Raw genomic sequence first — 23,196 nt, 5'->3', positions numbered from 1 at the left:
ATTGCAACCAAAATTCCCGCGTAGTTCAATTTATTGCAAATATTACTTGAGCACTTAAAGAAGTTGTGTAATACCACCCGATCCTCAAAACGCATTAGACTATTTGACCTCTGTAATGGCGGTTTGAAAAGATACAAGGTTGGCTTCTATATGAATTCATCCTTGTTACATCACATCCGGTGCTTAACATTCAGTCCAAAGGAGACAAGTGGTTGTCCCAAATACCTGTCCCATGGTTTGTCTCTCCCCTCTGTACAACAGGATTTCAGCAAGTTTAATCACGTTGTCTGGATCTGCCAGTCTGTCAGTACTCTTCCCGTTGTCTGTCGGCTCACTCTTTGCTTGCCCATCTTGCCCGTGACACATCTCTGCTAAGTGTCGGATATTTTCGTGGATATAATTTCTTTAGCTGGTCACACATTTGACCAGTTTCACATATCCCTGACCAGATCGCATTGAGGTGTATATTAACATCACATTATTGCAATAAACACTGTTCTTGTAGTCTACTACCTTTGACTTTGAACTGCCAGTGTTAAACCCATATATTTGGTTGTAAAAATTGTTGTTTCTAAAATATATCCTCTTGATAACCATGACCCACTGAACAGGCTTGTGTGACGTGTAGTGTGATGTCCTTTGTCATGGTATTGCTGGAATATTGCTAAAAACACCTCACTCACTCTTCCAACAGAGATACAGGTCATTCACTGAACGATTTTCATTTTTCATTAATATCACATAATAGAAATACAGCTTTTATAATAAAAGTATTTTGTGACTAACATGTGTCTGTATGGGAACACAGAAGGGTTGTAAAGGCTTTGATGAGTTGCCAAATGATCTGCAGCCTTTCCACACTAATAGATAAAAGCCTCAAAGAAGGTTATCAGAATGACAAATGTTTTCTCAATATGACTGATGGTAGACAGTATAAGCAATGCCAAACGGGGAGAAAGCCTTTTAATGAACTTATCGAGGCTGGGAGTCGAGTCAAAGTGCTCACCAAGATTTCTCGCATCTGAACTGGGAATGGTGATGCTGTCGCCGGCAAGTCTATATGCAGTTCAGGTTATATGCAGCTGATGGTGGGTACATAATCAAGAGTTCTGGTTTGTCGTCTGATAACTTTAAATACAGTTTTCGCCCATCCCCGTTCGAATGTTGCTGATGCAGCTGAACAACACTAAGAGTGCACAGTTGTGTGAGGTATTTAGGGGGAGCTGGAAGATCATGTATAACTGCCATTAAAAAGGAAGGCAAGTTCGTGTTATCTCTCGATGTAAACATGGGAGGATTGTAGATCCTAAAGAGCAATGGCCCTAGAACCGATCCCTGGGTACACCGTACTTGAGCTCGACTTTCCGTTGTGACCATCAATAGAGGCTTGTTGATATCTTTCTGGTAGCTGTGATGCGATCCACTTCAGAACATTGCCAGTGAGTTCAGTGTTCAAGAATTGAAAGATGCGTTTCTTGATGGGTATACTTTGCCCTTTTCCTTGAAGGGAAGTTGGTTAGAGATTTGGAGGACTTCCTTCTGTCCTGCAGCATTTATACCTTCTTTGAACTGCTGTGTAAATATCCATGGTGCTTATAGTATGGTGGTTAACTTTCAGCTGTTGGCAATATATAGCCTGCTTTTATATTGTGTTGTCCTCTATAGTTAACATGTTTCAGGTTTGATTACTGGTTTTGCGTTTCTATCTTTGATAATCTAGTTATTTTACTCTAGTGGTAATTTAATTCCATTTATTACCAATTTATAACATAACTCTTTAAGTCACGATATTTCTGAAGTATTGCCGATGTGACTATAAATCCTAACTCACTCACTCACCCACTCACTGACTCAGTGCAGTGCTTTTGCTTGTTTATAAACCCAAAACGTTTATATCTGGTCTAATGTATTTTCTGTATTGAATCAGCACAGTAAGAACACACACCAAAAACAAGAACAAATAATATGTTCAATCTTTGAACAATCTATTCGTGAATATGTCAACAACAAAATATGATCATTGTATATATCCTATGATAAAATAAAGGAGCAAACATTAATATATCACACTTGTAGGGGATCACACCCAAATGAATCAACTCGTTACAAATAACAAACTGGATAGCATGAAATTCATTAAACACAATTTAAAAATGTAATTATCTGAGATAACAAAGTTCAGGGCAACACACTCTTATCTCCAGTCAACGATTGTCATCATTCGTAACCATAACAAATGGATGATCACAAAGTGGTACTGAAGATACCAGTAAATATGTATGAATCAACAGGAAAACGAAAGCAGAGCCCTTCCCCTGAGCAAATAAAACACTCATCACTCAGCAACTACGCATCTATACAATGATTCAGCACCATTTCACAATATATCTCCATTTTCAAACAAGACGTAATCCATTCGTTCACTAATTTGCATACTTGTGAAACTCAAAACGATTGTCTAATGACTTTCAGTAACAGAGGCAACAGCTGTCTGACCAATACTCAAACGTTTCATTCTGCTGCTCTGATGAAACAACCAACGCTTATAAAAATGCTAGTGATAAGTCACGGACTAATTTAAACATCAAAGCACAATAATAAATTACAACATCAGTGACGTCATTCAGCGAAATAATGAAAGCTGGAGTGAGTGAGGTTTCTTAGTTAATGGAAGTTCAGTCAGTCTCACACCACAGAATCACTTACAATATATTCCTGTACAGGAAAATGTACGGCTATGGCAGTGAGGTTGAAAACCATCGTGGAACAGTAACCAGTCCATGATTTCAATTATTAAAACGATTTTACAGGGAGTCAACACTCAGGGTGAAAGAAGATGTGTTTGGATTTATACATATTTTAAATGTGTTTTGTATGTTTTAAATATGAAATATCTTTCACATGAATTGTTAGTCATATCTGAAAATAATACCTAATAATGCCGACCAAATAAGAGCTACCAGTGGCTTAAGGAACAGGGTGAATTATATGAGATCATAAGAGCTGTATGTTTATCTCTGTAAAATAAGACCTTCCATTCCACATGTTGACACAGAGAGATATCAATAATGAATCATTTTAAAAGATCCACATTGACATATGTTGCAAGAATTTGGAAATCGTTTCAATATCTGTCAAATAAATCATGAACTACATGTATTATGAAAGAGGAAAGATATACTCCGAAACATTGTGGTCATCTTAATAAAGACGTTGACATCAATAAAACTCTCTTCCTTATGTACATCACTTCAAAATGCCACACGAACTGACCCTTCACTGTTTAGACTTGCCGGACCTAAGCCCCTTAATAAACTCTACATAACTTTGCCCGGTAGTTTCTGGGTCTTCCCATTGTGGAAAATGACCAATGTTTTTGTCCAAAACAACCAGCTTGTGTTGAGGGGCGATTTTCCTGGAACAAATAAAACCATTACCATGTAGCAGTGTTGGTATCTCTTTATAAAATGTTCCATGTGTAATCCATTGTACCTGATCAAATAGCGTTGAATGATTCCAAATCAGCTCTAAACCTCAACATAACACTGAATTACCAAGTCACAAAAAATAGTTTACCCATTCCTGCACAAAGAGCACAAGGTAAAGGACACAATTTTGTTTCTATATTAATCTTTATGGTAGCATCTAAAACGTTAGCTTGGGCCAAGCATACAAGTTGTTGATAGATACAATGGTCAACGTAAGTCTGCGTTATTCAAAAAGGAATGTATGTGTTTTCTTCTGTGGTAGCAAAGATTTCTAATAAACAGGATTATGACTATATAGAGTTCAGTGATCTATCAAAATTAATCTCTATCTACTCTGACACATTTCGTGAGAAAATGTAAAGATTTCGTATCTGACCTGAATTGATTTGGAAACGTTGGGGAAGGATTGACGGGATCAGCAGGCCCATACACCATCAGCACTAAAACATCATCGAATCTTTATGTGCAATATACATTTTTGTCTTGTCATCAAGTCTGTTTCAAATAATTTCGGTCATGAAATATTTTATTAGTGGGTCCGAATAGAAGTAACCATTTCACTTTGCAATTAAAATCCATGCTTTTCCAATCAACTAAACCCTATTTTCTTGAGATCACTTTTAAAAGATGGTCTTTTTATAGATTCCGAAATAAGTGTTTCAAAAAAGGATTACAGAATATATTTTGATAAACCTCATTTTGAAAGAATCCAGCTTTACATTTTGTATCTGACAGTACCTGGTGACATCTATATCAATACGGAATATCTATACCTGGAATGGGTGATGTTTTCAGGCTGCCATGAACCCATCGGTCTTCATTATCATGTCTCTCCTTGATGAAGCGAAGAACACTGAAAAATAACAGTATTCTCCCTGCATCTTTCTCTTTTAACTCAAATAAAGCTATTGAGATGCAAGATTGTAACGCGCAATACAGACTCTCCCTGGAATGAAAACACTTGAAAGTAGTACCCCGATTTTTCACGCAAAATTATTGTATTTTAACATAGTTTATAGATCCATTGTGAAAACAGTCTCTGTTATGTCAGCTTCCGCCGTTGTGCATATTCCCCCAGCAAGTCCATGAACTCACCTGCTCCTTTTTCTATCTTTTTGGTAATAACAATTTGGTAAGATTTGGACAGTATCATTTTAACATTGAGGATGTTTTTAAGACACAATTCAAAGATTACGCTTACGTATTCTGGGAAGTGTTTCGCTTGATAATATGATACTGAAACAGTTTCATTATTGGCAATCACATGTTCCTCGCATCACACAGAAATGTCATTTTCTAACGGGCAAGGCGCTCTTCTGTAATTGTCAATGTACCACGCCTACAAGAGAGTATTTTTTGCGTGTGATTGGCTGATAGAAATGTAACCTGATATTAACAATTGTGAATACAGACCTTATTTCATATGGAACTCCACCAACACGACACAGAGAAAGAAATCAAAGAATTCATGTCATTGCGTAACTGTGCTTCAGAATTTGATTATCAATATGTTAATTACAATAAAAATCATAATATACAACTCAGATTATGATAGTTTCAGCAGTATGTGAGTATGTAAAATGTTCTGTGGGTGATTGAACAGAATCCATTATCCCTGTAATAATTTGTGTAGTATATCACTTTTTGCATCAATAACTTTCGATGGATGCTACATACCCTGGCAGAGCAATATTACCATCATTGTATCTGATGGCGGCATAGAAATCCTCAAACTCTTCATACGTCGGCTTTTTCCCAAATACTTCTCCAAATCTGGAAATTATAATGTATCAATGAATTCTGTATTTATGTAAGTTTGGGCATCATACCTAAAACGTGTCACAACGAATCTCAGTATACATTCGAGTTGTTTAAACCCCAACCCAAATCTGAAATGGTTATTTATCGTTATAACAAGCAATATTCCAACTATATGACATCAGGCCTTCAAAAGTCAAAACAAGACATTTCAATGATCAGCTTTACAGACAAAGATGTATTTTACGCACAATGTTATCAGCGAACGTAAGAGTCTGACCTGGTCTATCTGGTTGCCTTTAATGACCGACACCAGTAAATGAGGACCTATTTCACCTTGGAATTTCCATGGCACGAGCAGCACACGTTGATGGGGAAATGTTAACTACAAATTCCCATGGTACTACAAGCACACGTTGATAGGGAAATATTCTAAACCTGGAATCCCATGGTACAACCAGCACACGCTGATGGGGAAATATTCTAAACCTGGAATCCCATGGTACTACAAGCACACGTTGATAAGGAAATATTCTAAACCTGGAATCCAATGGTACTGCTTTTGTCGATGGGAAACATTCGAGGCCTGAAATTCCATGGCACTACCATGGTTGATGGGGAGATATTCTAAACATGGAATTCTCCTGGCACGACCAGGACAGGTTGATGAAAAACTATTCTAAACCTGGGATTCCATTTCCACATTTTCTTATTATCAGAAAGGCGTTCATGTTTTAGATAGACCCAGTTATCAGGTTGCTGTAATGTTGTGACACTCAATGACTTACCCTCCTCTTCTGAAACCCTCAAAAAACGAAAGTCTTGCAGCGATTTTCCCTAGAACCGGAATCAGTAAAACCTGCAAACACCATACACCAAGTCATGCATTTCGTAAACATACATTTCTCAAACTGGATGAGAAAATGTGTCCCTCGTTACAAACGTACTAATGTTTCAGGAATACATTCAAACAGTTGATGCGCATCACTGGTTAATGAACACGTATACATATGGGGCATTGACGATGTGATCACAGGTAGTTAATAGTTTTCAATGATGAGGTTTCAAAAAGTAGGTTTTTACAACAATGTGGCAGACAGCACGAGGGCTGAATGTGAAAGAGAAGTGAAACATGGTTCATGGGTTTGAGATATGTTTCGTTTTCATATCATAACTTGCTATCGAGATACTGTCAACATATGGAATATGTTGCAACCTTACTGTCAACATATGGGATATGTTGCAACCTTACTGTCAACATATGGGATATGTTGCAACCTTACTGTCGACATATGGGATATGTTGCAACCTTACTGTCAACATATGGGATATGTTGCAACCTTACTGTCAACATATGGGATATGTTGCAACCTTACTGTCAACATATGGAATATGTTGCAACCTTACTGTCAACATATGGGATATGTTGCAACCTTACTGTCAACATATAGAACATATTGCAGCCTTCCTACTTAGACATGCAGTTTATTGCAATCGTGATAACGAGAAGTTTGTCATAATGCAACCTTAATAGACATGTACCATGTTGCAGTATTTCTATTGGGTCTTGTATTATACTGCAACCTAGCTATTAAGACATGAATTCTCTTACTGTTCAGATATGTAAAGTATGCACCATAATGAGCACTACTAAAGAGATTATAATTTACAAGCATGTGGCATGCAAAACTACTGGCGGAATCGGAACATACAGACCCTTTGTACTAATCGTGGGAAAAATTTGCCTGGGAAGAGTCCTGAAACAAGAAGCATTAACATTCAGGTTAACAGCAGGCTAACATGCCAGACATTATTGTAGCTTTGATATAACTTTGTTATATTTAACGTTCATGAACACATCGATGTCACCGAATACTTAAGTCAAAATAACACACATTCTGGGTTTGGTTCCCCACATGGGCAGATTGTGTGACTTGTCATATTTTAACCTGTGACATAGAATATTTGAACAATGGGTTCGGTAGGGATAGTCTAGGTGTTAAAGTGTTCGCTTGAAATACCGAAGACCTGGATTCGATTCCGCGAAGTCCATTTCTGGTGTCCCCTCCGCCGTGATATTGCTGGCAAACGCGATCATCTCACTTGCTCACTCTTTCAGTTCATGACGATAAGCACACTCACCACCAATCATTCAACCTTAGACATTCAGAACTAATACAGGTGACCGGGTAAAGGAACAGTGAAAACATAGGAGTATTTCAGTTGCTGGATATATTATAAACAAGACCATAAGATTATTGAACAACATAAACATGAAGGGTTCTTCTCACTATGTATACCGAGAACAAACAGTTAAGCGCCAACCTACTTCAAAACTGAGATGTGAAGCTGTGGAAATGCTAGGCCGAACTAACTTAAAGATCAATCCATATTTAGAGAAGGTTCATCTGGAAACTGTTTTAGGGGTGTCATTATCATCTGTATGTTCAATTAAAGGAAACGTTGTTACATATATTATGACACTGCCTTTCAAACCAAAATAACAATTCCTGTAAGCTATACAAGACTGTCAAACTTAGGTTTCAGTTTTTAAGTGACCATCATGTAACCATGTAACAGTCATTTCTGATTTTCACTTTTCAAAAGTAGGATAACCGTTTTGAGGAAAACAAAATGCATGTTTTCCAAAAGCCCATGCATTCTGTTGAAAGTAAAAGATAATTTCCATTATGAGTTTGTTTTTAAACTAAAAGTAAAATTATGACAGCTCGTTTTTTCTGAAAGATTTCCTAAGGGCCAACCTATATTTTTTGCAAAATATACTGGGTGGGGCTTAACTTATAACTTATTCCCAGTATATTAGACATGACTTCTTTTCCCGGAATTACCACACCTGAGGTCTTTGTTTGCTCCCAGGTTTTACTTTTTATAAGTGAGACCTATGTCCCAGTTTTACTTTTTATAAGCGAGACTTTTTGCCGGTTTTACTTGTCATATGTGAGACCTATTTCCCGGTTATACTTTTTATAAGTGAGACCTACTTCCCGGTTTTACTTTTTATAAGAGAGACATATTTTCAAGGTTTTACTTTTTATAAGTGAGACCTATTTCCCAGTTTTACTTTTTATAAGCGAGACCTTTTTGCCGGTTTTACTTGTTATATGTGAGACCTATTTCCAGGTTTTACTTTTTATAAGTGAGACCTACTTCCCGGTTTTACTTTTTATAAGAGAGACATATTTTCAAGGTTTTACTTTTTATAAGTGAGACCTATTTCCCAGTTTTACGTTTTATAAGTGAGACCTATTTCCAAGGTGTAATTGTCCTTTAACTCTATATCAGCATCAACATTCAAATTCAGATCTGTAAGTGTTTGAAATCACCTGAGAAATATCATCAAAGATCAAGTTTAAAGAACACATGTTTTCCCTAGCCGGAATAGAATCGCATTTCCCAGGATCATAAATGGACGCTCTACCTCGGGTGGAGCGAAGTAAGACGAAGAGAGAAGCTACGCGATCTCGGTTTTACTTCTTTTGACCCTCCGGTCTCCGATCTTACTTTCCCAACCATAACCTCAGAGTCGTGCTTTATTCTACACTTAATTGCAAACTCACAAAATGTATCGTCAACCCTTCTCCTAAAGTTGTGTGCTTGTTTGAACCCTGACTCAAGCTAGAAGTTATCAGAATCATGATGTGGACATGAACCCTTCTTACCGGCATTGAGCAAACACATGGACTGCAGGACCAACCCTTTCTTCCCGGATCTCCCCTTGAATCTGACCGCCAACAAACACACATTGAAACGTGCTAGGCACATTAGTCAAGACCGTGATAGTTAGAGAGTCAGTGGAGAAAAATGTTCTACAGATGATGATGTGATGAGGTGATGTTGTCTCATTAGTGTGCTCTGCCGCTTCCTCAACTCACAATATGTTTTACATCTTTATTATCTTTCTTCAGGAGTGAATGAGTGAATTTAGTTTTACGTCGCACTCAGCAATATTCCAGCTCTATGGCGGCGGTCTGAAAATAACGGACTCTGGACCAGACAATGCAGTGATCAACAACATGAGCATCAATCTGCGTAGCTGGGAACCGATGACATGTGTCAACCAAGTCAGCGAGTCAGACCACCCGATCCCGTTAGTGGCCTCTTACGACAAGCATAGTCGCCTCTATAGCATTCTTCAGGAACGCATGTTTGTCGAAAGAGGCAATCAACGGGATCGACGTATTGATGCCTGTATAATGAGATGAGAACATGTGCGCGCGTGTCTGAGTGAGAGAGTGTATGTGTGTGTATATATATATATGTGTGTGTGTCAGTGTGTTTGTGTGTGTGTGTGTACCTGTGTGTTAATGTCTGCATTAGGAGATGAGAACTTGTGCGTGTGTCTGCGTGAGTGCGCGCCCGCGCGCGTGTGTTGATGTCTTGTATCATGAGATGAGAACATGTGTGCGTGTCTGAGTGAGTGTGTGTGTGTGTGTGCGCGCGCGCGCACGCGCGCGTTGATGTCTTGTATCATAAGATAAGAATGAGTGTGCGTGTGTCTGAGTCAGTGTGTGTATGTGAATGTGCACGCATATATGTGTATTGATGGCTGTATTAGCTCAGTCCTGCCAAATCGCAGTGCTGTTTACCATCGCATCTTAACAGGATACCTCCGGGATGCCTTGAATGACTCTCACAGGGCCTTTGATTTACTCTCCCAAGAGAACATAAACAAATATTATTGGGCAGAATATGGTTAGTGATTGAACCAAAAACCCTCTACTACCTGGGTCAGAACAGTGATGATGTAATATTTACCTGGCAACAAGCTCCAATGCTACTGTGTCTCCCATGTCATGTGCCAGGATGTGTGTGGAGGGTATTGACAGAGACTCTGTCAGGACATATGGTGATGATGATGTAATATTTACCTGGCAACAAGCTCCAGTGCTACTGTGTCGCCCATGTCATGTGCCAGGATGTGTGTGGAGGATATAGACAAGGACTCTGCCAGGTTTTCTACGACGTCCGCATTATCAAATACAGAATACATGTAGCCTTCCTGTAGGTATACAAATAATCAACTCAAGTGCTCCACAAGGTTATATGATCATGGCATGTCTAGTTCTGACTTTCATTGCTTAAATAACTTTAATAAATAAATGATTTAGCAAGAAAACATTCCAGAATTAACACCAGCAAGTAAAAAAGGTTAACAGTGTTAATCACTGGACGGTCTGTCCCAGACTCTAGATATAGCTAGGTGCGGCGTAAACTGACTCACTCATAGTGAAAGCACAACAGTAGATTTCTATGATGAGTCATAACAAGCAGCTGGACAGGGTGTCAACTCACAGGTTTCCCGCTGAAGCCGTATCCTGGGAAATCGACCAACACAATACGGGCAAACAACGTCTTCAGGTACGGCATAACCTGGAAAGCACATTACCAAGCAGCACGTATCGTATACTAATCTTCACATGACAGAATAGAGCACGATCACTACAATTTTCGATAGTCAAAACTCAAAGTGGAAACTCCATGCATGAAGAAAAACTGAACCACGGTCACTCCATTCCATTGTCTTTGTGTCTGTATACAATTCCCACCTTTAATGTTCATGAGGGGACTAAAGTTACATCATTTGTTCGTCACCCGAGAGATCTCCTTGATTTTGACATTGGTACAATGTTTGACTGCTGGGACAACTAAAAGTCAAGTGAAACCATACACTGAGTATTCATAACACAGACAGAGTTACGAAGCTTTAATTAACCTCTGGCTTCTAAAGAACAAGTAAGGAGACACATGATGTCTGTGGACTAATTCAGAATTCAAAATAACATAAAACGCTTCTGTTTTATGATTTGAGACATTCCTTTCCTATTGCATTGGAAGGGATACCTGGCCACCAGTCCATCCACCGCTAAACTTGAGGAATTAAGACTTTTTTCACATACACTGGTCCATTAGAAATGAAAAGAAGAGAGCAGGGCATGTATGTCAATTATTGCAGTCTGAGGCTGGATAGGGATCTATTCTGAACCTGTATAGGGAACAAATGTGCATGAACATCTTCAAAATGATTGACCTTAACCAGCGACCTGCTCAAACAAGTTTGAGGTTACACTGATCAGGTTTCCAAGCAATGCCGAATTGCCAAAACCTGGGGACCTAGTTAAAGTAGACGCTCTACTCAAAGACCTCATGGACATACGTTTGGCGCGTGATCCTGTGCATACAGCTCAGGTCACAACTGAAGTAAAGCAGCATTGAGCGATGACAGTCGTTGTATGGGTGAGCAGTTGAACCTGTTGGTTCCTGGATGGGAGGTACTGCATCAGACCAAGGTATGTGTGTCTGTATTAACCTGCTGCAGCTGCACTGAGTAGCATACATTGTCTGGATTGGTACAATCCTTGCAGCTGATGCAAGGCTTGTGAGGAAAACTGAACTTTGAGGCAGGTGTGCAAGGCAATTAACCCTGATCTGTTTATCCCTATTCTAGATTGAATATGTACAAAGTTCTTTTTTCAAACATGAGAATATAACAGCGTCATAAAGTAATTGTCGAACAGCTGCCAAATAGATCGTAAAGAAATTTCTTGAGTACAAATTTAAGCACTGTCACTCTTTCAAATCAGAATCTGAATAATCAAAGTTTACGAGAAAATAAAAAGAATCATTGATCAGACTTAAGCAAGTCTTCTTTTCTCATTATATTCACTCCAAAGAAGTACAGCTTTAACACAGCCATGGTGGCGTCAAGACATTCCGTTCGAACTTGAATATCCTTTTCAAGTGATCATACACAGCTGAAATTTCAGAATACTAATGTAAGACTCTTAAAGAATCATAAAGCACCCATTAATTGTAGCCTTTCCTCACTGTTCCCTCACCCATGTTTGTTGTCTTACCTTGATCCAGTCGTAGCTGAAAGTTGGGAAACCATGGAGACAGAACACAGTCCCTGTTCCACTACCTGCCTCATCTGGGGAGCAAAACAGAATGTCTGTATTATACACACTGGGCAGATGGACTGACTGATTGTTTTACCTGGGGAGGGAAACAGAATGGCATATTGTATACACGGAGATCTATTCATGAGAGCAGAACGTTTATATCGTCGCAAATACCATATAATAAATATTATATGGTCTCTGATCGTCAACATAACTGACAACCAATGAAGCATCAGATCTTATTAAATTACAAGTACAACGGCATCATTACATTAGTAATATAAGGTGGTTTAAGTCACTTATAGCATAATACTATAATTACCAATATAAAAAACCTCCAGGCCATTGTGTTTGTACACTTTGCCTCTCCGTTTCCATGACGACAGTCTGTCAGATAATGGAGGGGGAGGGTAGAATAAGAACACTGCAATGGCGACACTCAACACCACCACGGAAACTTGTACCACCGACGGCATCGTTCACAGCTCTTGCTGCAACATGCAACAAACACAGTTAATAAGGCACAGTGGCATCGTTAAACACACTGACTGGGGCACCACTACTAACACGCATACAAACGTGTACAAAGATATAATTCTAAGCAGCGTGCGAACAATTTGAATGAAGAAACTGAACAAAAAATTACGAAAATTACGATTAAGTTTCATCACTTAGCTACTGATATGACCGCCGTGAAGATTTACCGACCCGAAAGGATTTTTACTGGTGTCGGCTCACGAAGTCGACCTTTGGATTTTTTATTAGGCTCAAGACGTCGACCTGTGCAGGTCCGCTTTGAAGTTTGGGTGTTATTTTAGCACATGACTAATTTCCTGTGACGTCTTATTTCGGAGCTGTTGGTTGATGGATGTGACCACATCGCACACGGAAGCCGACCATGTCTAAACACGATCAAAACAATCAAAATGATGAACACGTTTAACGACATGGGAATATATAATAAGAAGAAACAAGACACTGAACATTCGATTTCGAAATGGCTAATGCTCAACTTGAACACAAGTTTATTCCGACATCTCGTGGTGGCCGTTATTTATGTGTCGCTGACAGCTACAAGACCAGGTGTTCCTTTTCTATACCATTCATGCCTTGCTTGGCGGGAATGTGCAGGTTGTTGTCCAATACAGCTGCCGTCAGAAGTGTATTAATCTTTTGTATCCACATGACGATTATCAAAATCATAAATAATAAGATTACGTATAACAGTTTGACCGTTAAACATTCCCCTGTGTAACTTTTCATGTATTCGTATCTCACACATCCCATGGTATTTGTTACAGATGGACTTTGAAAGCGCCTCAAGGAACGCTGTCGTCTTCCCGCGAGTCGAGTGGAAGGGTTGCTTCTTTCATTATACTCAGTGTGTCTGGAGGAGAACTCAGCATGATCATCTTCAGAAAGCCTCCTATGATAACGAGGAGATCCGTAATTCTGTCAGGAGATGTGCTGTCTTGCCTTTGGTGCCTGTTCAAGAGGTACATACAGTGTTTTCCTTGTTCCGTTATGTTTCAGCCATTATTCAATAATATGTATAACAAATACTATCAAATATTCTAAATGATATACATTTCATCGATATTGTCATATTTGCCAAACCATTCATTGCATCAATATATCTTTTATTTTAAGGTTGAGGACCTATGGCTGAACACAATTGAAAGGGACCTCCACGTATCACAGTGGAACCACCATGAGGATGAGGGTCCACCAACAAATAACCACCTTGAAGGTTGGCATTCCCGCCTTAAACGCACCATCGGCAAGGATCAACCCAACGTATTTGAAATCATCACGTTCCTCTCCAGAGAGCAAGCCAACACGGAACACAAGTTGACACAATATGCCAGGGGGCAAAGGCAACCAATCAAAAAGAAGAAATACAGAGACACACCATTTCCAAAATCGAATATTGAGTGTTAGGCAATTTGCTGATTCAGAGTGTCATCTTTCATAAACATTAATAATATGTATTTTGTATTTTGTAAATGCATTTTGTACAGCTATGTATTTCGTGTTATGTTATATTTATTAATGTACATATATTCTGTGAAATAAGATTGAAATACAACACAGTCTTTCATACATATATTTGGCTTGTGTTCTTATTAGGTGCGGTCTCATACGCACAATCCGGATTATAGTCTTCCAACAACACATAGATGGTCTGTATAATCCAGGGATAATTGCTAAAGTGTCGAAACGCCCAGGACGTACACCTTTTCTCTTCACTCATCCGTGATGATTTGGCCATAGGTCGACGTCCTAAGCCCTAACCTTTTTACTAGCCACAGGCTACAGGGTGAGTGGCTTTTCGCCCACTGATCCTAAAAAACATATTTGTTCTACAAAACTACATACATGACCAGACCCGTGAAGGTCCCGGGGTAAAATAGGCCTTCAGCAACCCATGCTTGCCATAAAAGGCGACTATGCTTGTCGTAAGAGGCCACTAACAGGATCGGGTGGTCAGGCTCGCTGACTTGGTTGACGCGTGTCATCGGTTCCCAATTGCACAGATCGATGCTCATGTTGTTGATCACTGGATTGTCTGGTCCAGACTCGATTATTTACAGACCGCCGCCATATAGCTGGAATATTGCTGAGTGCGGCGTAAAACTAAACTCACTCACTCACTCACATACATGACCACAGACTACTAAATATCATAATTATCCATAAACGTGTCATGTATATATTTATAACGGGTCTTTACTATGACAAGAAGAATTAACTCACTAAAGCACAATCATTTTGTGTCAGTGGAATACGGATGCCCTGAATCGAGTTTACCAGACATGTCAATGCATACAGATCCGAGAACTGTTTAGTCAGATAAGTTATTTATAATTTTGGGTGTCTAACTTGATGAAGACGACATTGTGGACAGACTGTCACATCCACCACTACACATAAAGCCCTTACTTGTACATATATTTGGCAATGACAGAGAATATTTTTGAAAAATAGTGACATCGGTACCTGTGAATACTGACTGTTTTTTCAGTATGTTGAAATGTAACACGTCAGTAAGAACCGGTAAAATCGACCCAAATTGCGTATACCTCAGTACGAGAAAACGACAAAATTGACCTTAGCACGCTGTGATACGACTCACGCAACGACTCACGCAATCAATGTCCCTGCTCGTCCTCTGCGGATGTGAACAGAACTTGGAGCTCGTGCAGACATGCACACTATCGTGCATTCACCATTCAGCTTTATCCGGCGCAGACATGACTTGCATAAAATTGTCACAAGCTGACCTCCTTATCACGTGACCAAATTTCCCCCCTCGTTAGAAACAACTGAGGTGGCCGAGGTTCTTGGAGGACAAATAAATCACGTAGATAACAAGATTGAAAAAGTTGAAGTGTTTGTGCAGGCGAATCAGCATTCTTTGCCCGTCAGTCTCCATGATACAGCGCTCCAGATAAGATTCAGCCTATACGGGTTATGTATAATGACATCAGTCGTTGAGGTGTTCAGCAAGATAAATGTGTGGGTTGATGTGCCCTCAATTTCTATGAACATAAACAAACATAACGGGTACATCAACTCATGTCCCCTTCGTGGCCAGTGAATAACTTATTGCACCCACGTGGGAAATCGAACCAGGGTCTTCGGCGTGACGAGCGTGTGCTAAAAGAAGGAAGGAAATTGTACGAGTACATTCCAAAGAGATCACTTGCAGCTGTACCATCCATTAAACAGACATCTATACTCATCAGTATGTGACTGTAAGCTTTACGCCACTTTTAGCAATATTAAAGCAATATTACCAGGGACACCAGAAATGGTCTTCACACATTCAGGGTCTTGGACCGTCCCCACTAGGATACTCCATCGGTCTTATTATAGTCATAAAGTCACCTTAGCCAGAAATACATATCTACCGCAAGAACATCCTAATGAATCCCTGAACAAACTTTCATTTCATGAGGCAATTCTCCAGCATGCTGTTAGCTTCAAATGTGGGAAATAAGATGCAACTTCAATACATATTCATATGTATACAGATGTGCATCACATATTTAATGTCATTTTAAAAGAAAATTTGTTGTTCACAAAATTACAGAAAAATACTATTTAATACTATTTACGAGAAATGACCAGAGTGAGGCCACCTCGCGGGCAACTTCCTCAGACTTGTGATTTCACGCCTCTAAGCAAGTGTTAGGGAACGCTAACCATTTGTTGATGATATTTACGAGAAACGACCAAAGCGAGACCACCTTGCAGGCGATCGACGACTATGTCAAGTACGTGTCACACAGGGCACAACCATGGATAATGTTGTACTTCAACCTCATAGACCTCATAAATAAACAGAAAACTCAAGCAGTTAGTTACATATATTTACAATTTACCATACAGACCAAGAAATTATTTCTTCCAAGTAGCGTACGAAGAGTGCCATGAAGCTTTCGGAAAGTGGATACGGTACGGGAGGTCCATCCCTTTCTGGTTTAAGCAGATATACCAACTCAGTACACCAACTCAACGTGTCTTAACTAACAATCAAAATAGAGATGGCTTAAAATGTATCTCAGTTTGAAGTATGTGTGGAGAGCCTTATCCTGAATTGTGTCCACCAGTTGTCTGAATACGCATGGAACGTTACTGACAGAATCCTGGGAAATTTGAAATGAATACGTTGAACCACTATGTTGGACACTAGAAACGTCAGACTGAAATATCGGTAGTAAAGTGCACTGTCATCACTGTGTTTATGATTATATTTGATTACTTATACATAAATATTACTTTACCCAAAAATACCGGAAAGCGCACGTAAAATCCGTAATGCAAGTTCGCAAAATTTATTCATCAAAAGAAGACGAGTCTTCTCAAGAGGTTGTTTCAACTTGCATTCTGCTATAGAGCTAGATGTATCAATGCAGTCAGCATCCAACGCAAAATCCTATGTTCAACATCGATATCTGATTCAGCGTCGTCTATGTCTGTTCAACTCAATGTGAATATCATTTGAGAATTGTTCAATTTTATATCTAAAGCCGCTTCAACATCGATATTTCAAAATTACTTCAATTTCGTAGCCCGACAATGACTCAAAATGAATAGATTAGGGTAATGGTATGCACCAAGAGGACAGGCTAGAAAGATCAATAATCGGAAACATCGTCGATAGGACATATTATTAAAGATTATCGATATGAAAATTGTGCCATCCATAATATCGTACATGAGGTTAATGAGAGAACTCGGGGTTAATATACTCACACAATACACAGACTTAAGTGGACTGCTTCTACACTGACCCAAAAAAGAAACGCATAGCTGAAATCTCATTTTTAAAGTAGATTTTTTCGGAAAATATGGAATGGAATGACAATTAATGTAAATATTAAGTGTTTTTATAGTCAATACAACCAAAACAGACAAACAAACACAACCTCTGGTGATTATTCGCCACACCACAGCACCTTGAAAACGCTTTGTATAATCTGCACGTGGGAAAATCTGAAAGCATTATGCACGTGCAAATGCAGGATCTCAATCTTGATTATGATGGCTATAAAAGGGGACAGGTCCTGTTGCGATTCATTCTTCGAATTTCTTTCTATGCGACGCGAAAAATGCCAAGGTTAAAAGAAGAAAACAGAAATAGAGCCATTGGACGTCTGGAAGCTGGGGAAAGTCAGTCATCAGTTGCCAGACGTCTGAATGTGAGGCAGAGCACGATTTCCCGTCTCTGGCAACGATACACGCAACACAACTCGACCAGAGACCGTCCAAGGAGTGGGAGACCAAGGGTGACAACTCCAGCACAAGACCGCTACATCCGGGTGCTTCATCTGCGTAATCGGGCCGTCACTGCTACGTATACCGCTGATCACGTTCCTGGGCTGCGTAGAGTCTCTCCACAAACCATCAGGAATCGCCTAAGAGAGCATGGAATTCGACCTATGCGACCTCATGCAGGACCTGTTCTGCATCCCCATCACCGTCGTGCACGTCTTCAGTGGTGCAGGAACGTTCGGGCATGGAACCTCTTGAATTGGAGGAGGATCTGGTTCAGCGATGAGTCACGTTTTCTGCTGTACAGACATGGTGGAAGGATGCGTGTTTACAGACGTCGAAATGAGAGATATGCTCGACAGTGCGTTCGTGAGGTCAACAGACACGGTGGTGGAGGTGTAATGATGTGGGGAAGCATATCTATGAACGGCAGGACACAGTTGGTGCATGTGCAAGGGAATCTCAATGCTGTACGCTACCGGGATGAAATTCTGAACCGTCATGTTGTTCCTACAATTGACGCTAGAAGGGAAATTTTCCAGCACGACAATGCAAGACCGCACACAGCACGCATTACCACGGATTTCCTTGCCAACAACAACATTACAGTTCTTCCATGGCCCTCAAAATCGCCGGATTTGAACCCAATTGAACATTTATGGGACCAATTGGGTAAACGGTTACGACGTCGACAGACGCAGCCACAGACACGTCTACAGTTGGTGAATGCGTTGCGAGATGAGTGGAGAAGAATCCCACAAAGGCGGATACGACGTCTTATACAGTCAATGCCCAGGCGATGCAGAGCAGTGATTGATGCCCGTGGTGGTCACACCAGATACTGACTTTCTCACTATGCCATGGAAAATAGAGACGCTTAATACCACTGTGAATGATTGTATATGTCTTGACACACATTTGTTAATACCCGTGTGAATTATCATTGCTCAAGTTCCATTACTTTTTGTGCAATTTAAGTTAATAAATCATCTCTCATAACATTGGATTTTCACCTATGCGTTTCTTTTTTGGGCCAGTGTACATTATCATCCATGCAAAAACATGTCACCGCTCGCCAGTGGTGTGAAATGTATTCATTTCTTTATAACATTGTTTGGCATTTTAGCTCAGACTTTTTCACCGATATTCATCGATGATCGATCGAGATTTAGTTAATGGTTATCGATCTCTATGATCTATATCGACAATCACCAGTGACGATGAATGTCTTTTAATGTGTGAATGCGTGTATCTTACAATAGGGATACAACAATTTAATACAGCATTTCTCGCTGCAATAACAAACAGGAAAACATTTCTACAGGATACACGCACTGTTTCACGAAAACCTGGTACTATCGAGTTGATGGTCATATTGATACGCAGTTTACAAATATCGGAATCGTATCACCGATTCTCCATTTATCAGATATGTCCCATAAAGGTAGAAATGGTTCTGCGACCTTACTTACTGGTGGTTGCAACTTGTATGAAAGTTGCAGTGTATATTTTGCATAGGCTTTAGTGTGTTGAGAGTGAGGTAGCAAGCGATTTCGATGTTTTTCAGTTTTCCAATGGGGTTTAAACGGTACACTCTCACATGGAATGGTACGTATTGCGGTACAAAGCCTTCAGCTCGGTCCGTTTCTGTTAGGTATATATGAGATATGATCATAATGCACAAAACGGACAACAAGAGCCAATCCTACATAAATTACAAACCTACAAAAAATATTCGATTTCTAAGCTTTGTAGAAAAGGATTTAAAAGGTTCATAAAATAACGGATTGAATTAGGGTATATCGACCTAATGGCAAAATACTACAGTTCTATTAATACCGCGGTATACCGTTTCACGAAGAGTTCCAGTAATATCAGTATGTGTAAACCCAAAGTAATGTACGTTTAGGTGTCTGAATGACAGATAGATAGATCCTGGCGTTCCCAAGGGACGCAACTCAACAAAGCGGCTAGGTCCCATTCAGTGATATTCCCTGAACTACGGTGTCGTCTCTGTATACATTTCCCTTTCAGCTGGTTAGTTGGTGAAACATTATTGCTGATACATGTCATACACCATTTAGAAGTTTTAGGTCTAATCCAACCGTTGATGAATACGAAAGGAATTTTTATCATGTTTTTAAGGAATACAACTTTAACTTAAATAAGTTATTTCTGATAAAAATGCAAGTTTACACACTTAAACATTTTAAAAATCGAGCAAAGATGTCTGCAAGTCATTATTCTCTAACATATAGACATTTATAAGCAAAATCAGTGCATCCAATGTATTTGCACCATCAAGGTTTATCAGTGTGCTAAATACTTTTGAATGTATGCATGTGGAAGAATGCTAATTCGATGGAAATAATCGCCAAGCGATCTACCCGCCGCCATGTTGGGATGCTAGTAACCCACGTTGCCAGCATCACGTTAGGTACAGTGCTTATGGAAACACTATCTACGAAGTCACCTCGGCAGACCATCCGATCCACATGGTCGGCTCTCACTTATCGTGCTGGGGGCTGTATTAACTCGTGATCAACACAGGAATACCACAAGCATGCTGCAGTTGCTATCGTCTTTATTGTATTTATACACCATGTTTGTGAAGACTGATCTGTTAGTTGAACACCACCCGGCAACTGCACAATGAGTCCATTTTCTATTATTCACTCCTGTGAGATACATTTTTCAGATGTAAACGTGAGCTTTTGATGTTGACCTATTTTGACGGATAGGCCTATATGATCATGAACGATGCCGATGTTAATGTACATTTGCCGGGAAAGTATTGGACAGGGTCTTCGATCATTGTTCTTCCGAACACTAATGCTGCGCAAAGAATCTATTTAAAGAGCCCAGCATAGACAGTGGAAATAAGTACATCACACGGCGGTAAAAGGCCACAATCAGTCAATATTGTCTGCCAAAGTCGGATTCCCCTGTGGTTATGTGTGTTGGCGTAAACAAAGACCCGTTTGTTCTTCAAACGTTATCTATAAGACAATAGTATTGAATGGCGTCGGTGGTGTGAAACAAATGGCCAGTGTTTCACCCAGAAACCAAAATGATCTGAAACAGTTTCTTTCACAACATTCATTAACAGTGGATATGTTTCCGCTTACATGTTTAAAATAAAAACACTAGACAGATCAATTACATAAAGTCTAGCCGCAGATTATGATAATGTTAGGTTGTCAAGTTGCTACGTGACTAATCCTAGCCAAGGACAATGCAATCAAAGAAACCTTGACACCAAAGCTTCAAATACATTCGTCTGGACAAAGAGGACTAATTAGTGTAATCTAGACCTCCATCAAACACGGGCGTTGCTACAGAGACACAGACTTAAGGGCAAAAAATTAATTCACAAAAATTGAAAAATAGTCGCACACCAGGAATAAATATTTATACTGCGAGCATAATTGATAATTAAATTCATTCATTTCATTTTTATACACATGTAAAATACAAGTGTATCTGTTTAGTATAACTTTAGGTAATAAACTAACTAATTCAAAGAAATATTTCTGTAAAGTAACTTCAGGTTTGAAACTGCTAGTGGTACGCGACACTGCGCAATGCAAACGAGTTAGTCCATAAATACATCTTATTTTTTAATGAACTGCTCGGTAACATGAAGTGTTTTTATATATGTTACAGTCAGATTGTGAAACCAGTCATTTCGTGAAATGACTAAAAATGTCAGTAATTTCGTGACATGACTAAGAGGGTCATCCGTTTCAGTCATTTGGTGTAACAACGATCAATATACTTCAGTCATTTCGTACAGACAAGTGTAAATGCTTCAAAGCCAAGAAGAAAGGCAACACAATTGTTTAACGGTTATATTTAGTGACAGTAAGTGATGTTGAAACTGTGATCCACTTTTGTAGATTACGTTTTTAAGTGAAATTTCATGAAATGACTGAAGTATATTGAGTGTTGTTACATAAAATGACGTGAAATGAATGACCCTCTTAGTCATTTCACGAAATGAATGAAATATTTGGTCACGAAACGAATTCACAATCTATACCACTATACAGGACATGGTACAGGGAACAAGGGCAACATTTTTTTTGGTATTTCTTTGGGGCATGTTGGACGAGCTGGCTATAAGCGCCAGGCTAGTGAACCAGTGAGCAAGACGTGACGGGATCGAACCCACCTGAACTGATATGAATACCTTGGAGTCAACCTTTGTGTGTACAGTACACAACCATGTGCACTTAAAAGAACCCACGAATCCGTTGGTAGATGACCAGATGGTGGCACATAAATGCCTGCAAATACCAAAGTCAGCGTAAACAACCTCTGGTGACATGACTCTCTTGAAATTGCTTGTACAGCAACGTGCGGTAAACTTGGACAAAGTACTGTGACTATGTGTCCCAGTCTACCCAGCTGTGAATGGGTACCTCGCAAGGATGGGAAAGCCCCTTTAATTCAATGCTTCTAGTGGCTGCAAGAGTTGTATGGTCCCCATGGAGTTGAGATTGATTGTTGTGCCGTTTGATACTGACACCCAATGATCGAGGGAAAACAAAGCGCCTTTGGGTACATTATCTGGATAAATAAACAAATAAACAGACAAATACACAAATAAATATACTTTGGATTGATTAGTACCAGCGACAGTGGCTAGTGAGTGCCAGTATTTTTCTTGTTAAGTCAATGTACATACATTTAGTACATCAGGACTGATACAGAGATGTTGGTCACAGTGGTCTATTGGTCTGCCCTGAGAGTGGAAGATGAGTGGTCCAATCGAGTCAGGCAGATAATACCGTCACAGACATCATCGATCTACGATACCTTGGATACGGTCACATACATCAACAAAGTCACTGAATGTGACCCCACGATCCTTCAAGTTGCTTCTTACGATGATGAAGATCAGTTCACGCCAGGATCTTCACACACGTGTACAAGTAGATCCTTATACACGCATCACCATTGAACAAACCTTTTCACACTTTGCCCTACTTCGTATTTACAACCCAGATTGTCGATACCTAACTGTCGACTGATGCAACCTAGGCTAAATCAGTATTCCAATCTCTAAGGCACTGGTAACCACCCATACGGGAAATGACAAGCAAAGTTTCGGCACGATCTCTCGTCGATACAAACAATACTTTGAACATCGCAAATCGTTAAGTTTTCTCAAGACCCGTTCGCTAAAGACAGACATACATGAATTTAAGTCACTTCTGAAGCACGGGAGTGCTCCACTTAATGCC

The 23,196-nt window shown here is 39.6% G+C and overlaps 1 protein-coding gene across 2 annotated transcripts; it reads right to left on the bottom strand.

Moving 5' to 3' along the window:
• Window positions 1-1,968: 1,968 nt before the first annotated feature.
• LOC137296093 (mesoderm-specific transcript homolog protein-like) lies at window positions 1,969-15,538 on the bottom strand. Of its 2 annotated transcripts, XM_067827761.1 has the most exons (13): window positions 15,315-15,519; window positions 12,875-13,068; window positions 12,489-12,657; window positions 12,122-12,195; window positions 10,560-10,637; window positions 10,136-10,266; window positions 8,927-8,988; window positions 6,963-7,003; window positions 6,035-6,105; window positions 5,166-5,261; window positions 4,262-4,341; window positions 3,865-3,928; window positions 1,969-3,415 (listed from the first exon to the last, which is right to left on the bottom strand). In XM_067827761.1, the coding sequence occupies exons 3-13, from the start codon at window positions 12,640-12,642 to the stop codon at window positions 3,277-3,279; spliced, it is 990 nt and encodes a 329-aa protein (XP_067683862.1). In that variant the 5' UTR covers window positions 12,643-12,657; window positions 12,875-13,068; window positions 15,315-15,519; the 3' UTR covers window positions 1,969-3,276. The 2 variants fall into 2 exon arrangements, with proteins under 2 accessions (XP_067683862.1, XP_067683861.1); XM_067827760.1 differs by lacking the exon at window positions 12,875-13,068 and having other exon boundaries at window positions 15,315-15,538.
• Window positions 15,539-23,196: the final 7,658 nt, after the last annotated feature.

Source organism: Haliotis asinina, chromosome 9, assembly GCF_037392515.1.
Source record: "Haliotis asinina isolate JCU_RB_2024 chromosome 9, JCU_Hal_asi_v2, whole genome shotgun sequence".
NCBI lineage: Eukaryota > Metazoa > Mollusca > Gastropoda > Lepetellida > Haliotidae > Haliotis > Haliotis asinina.
This window is presented reverse-complemented; position numbering and strand designations above follow the sequence as displayed.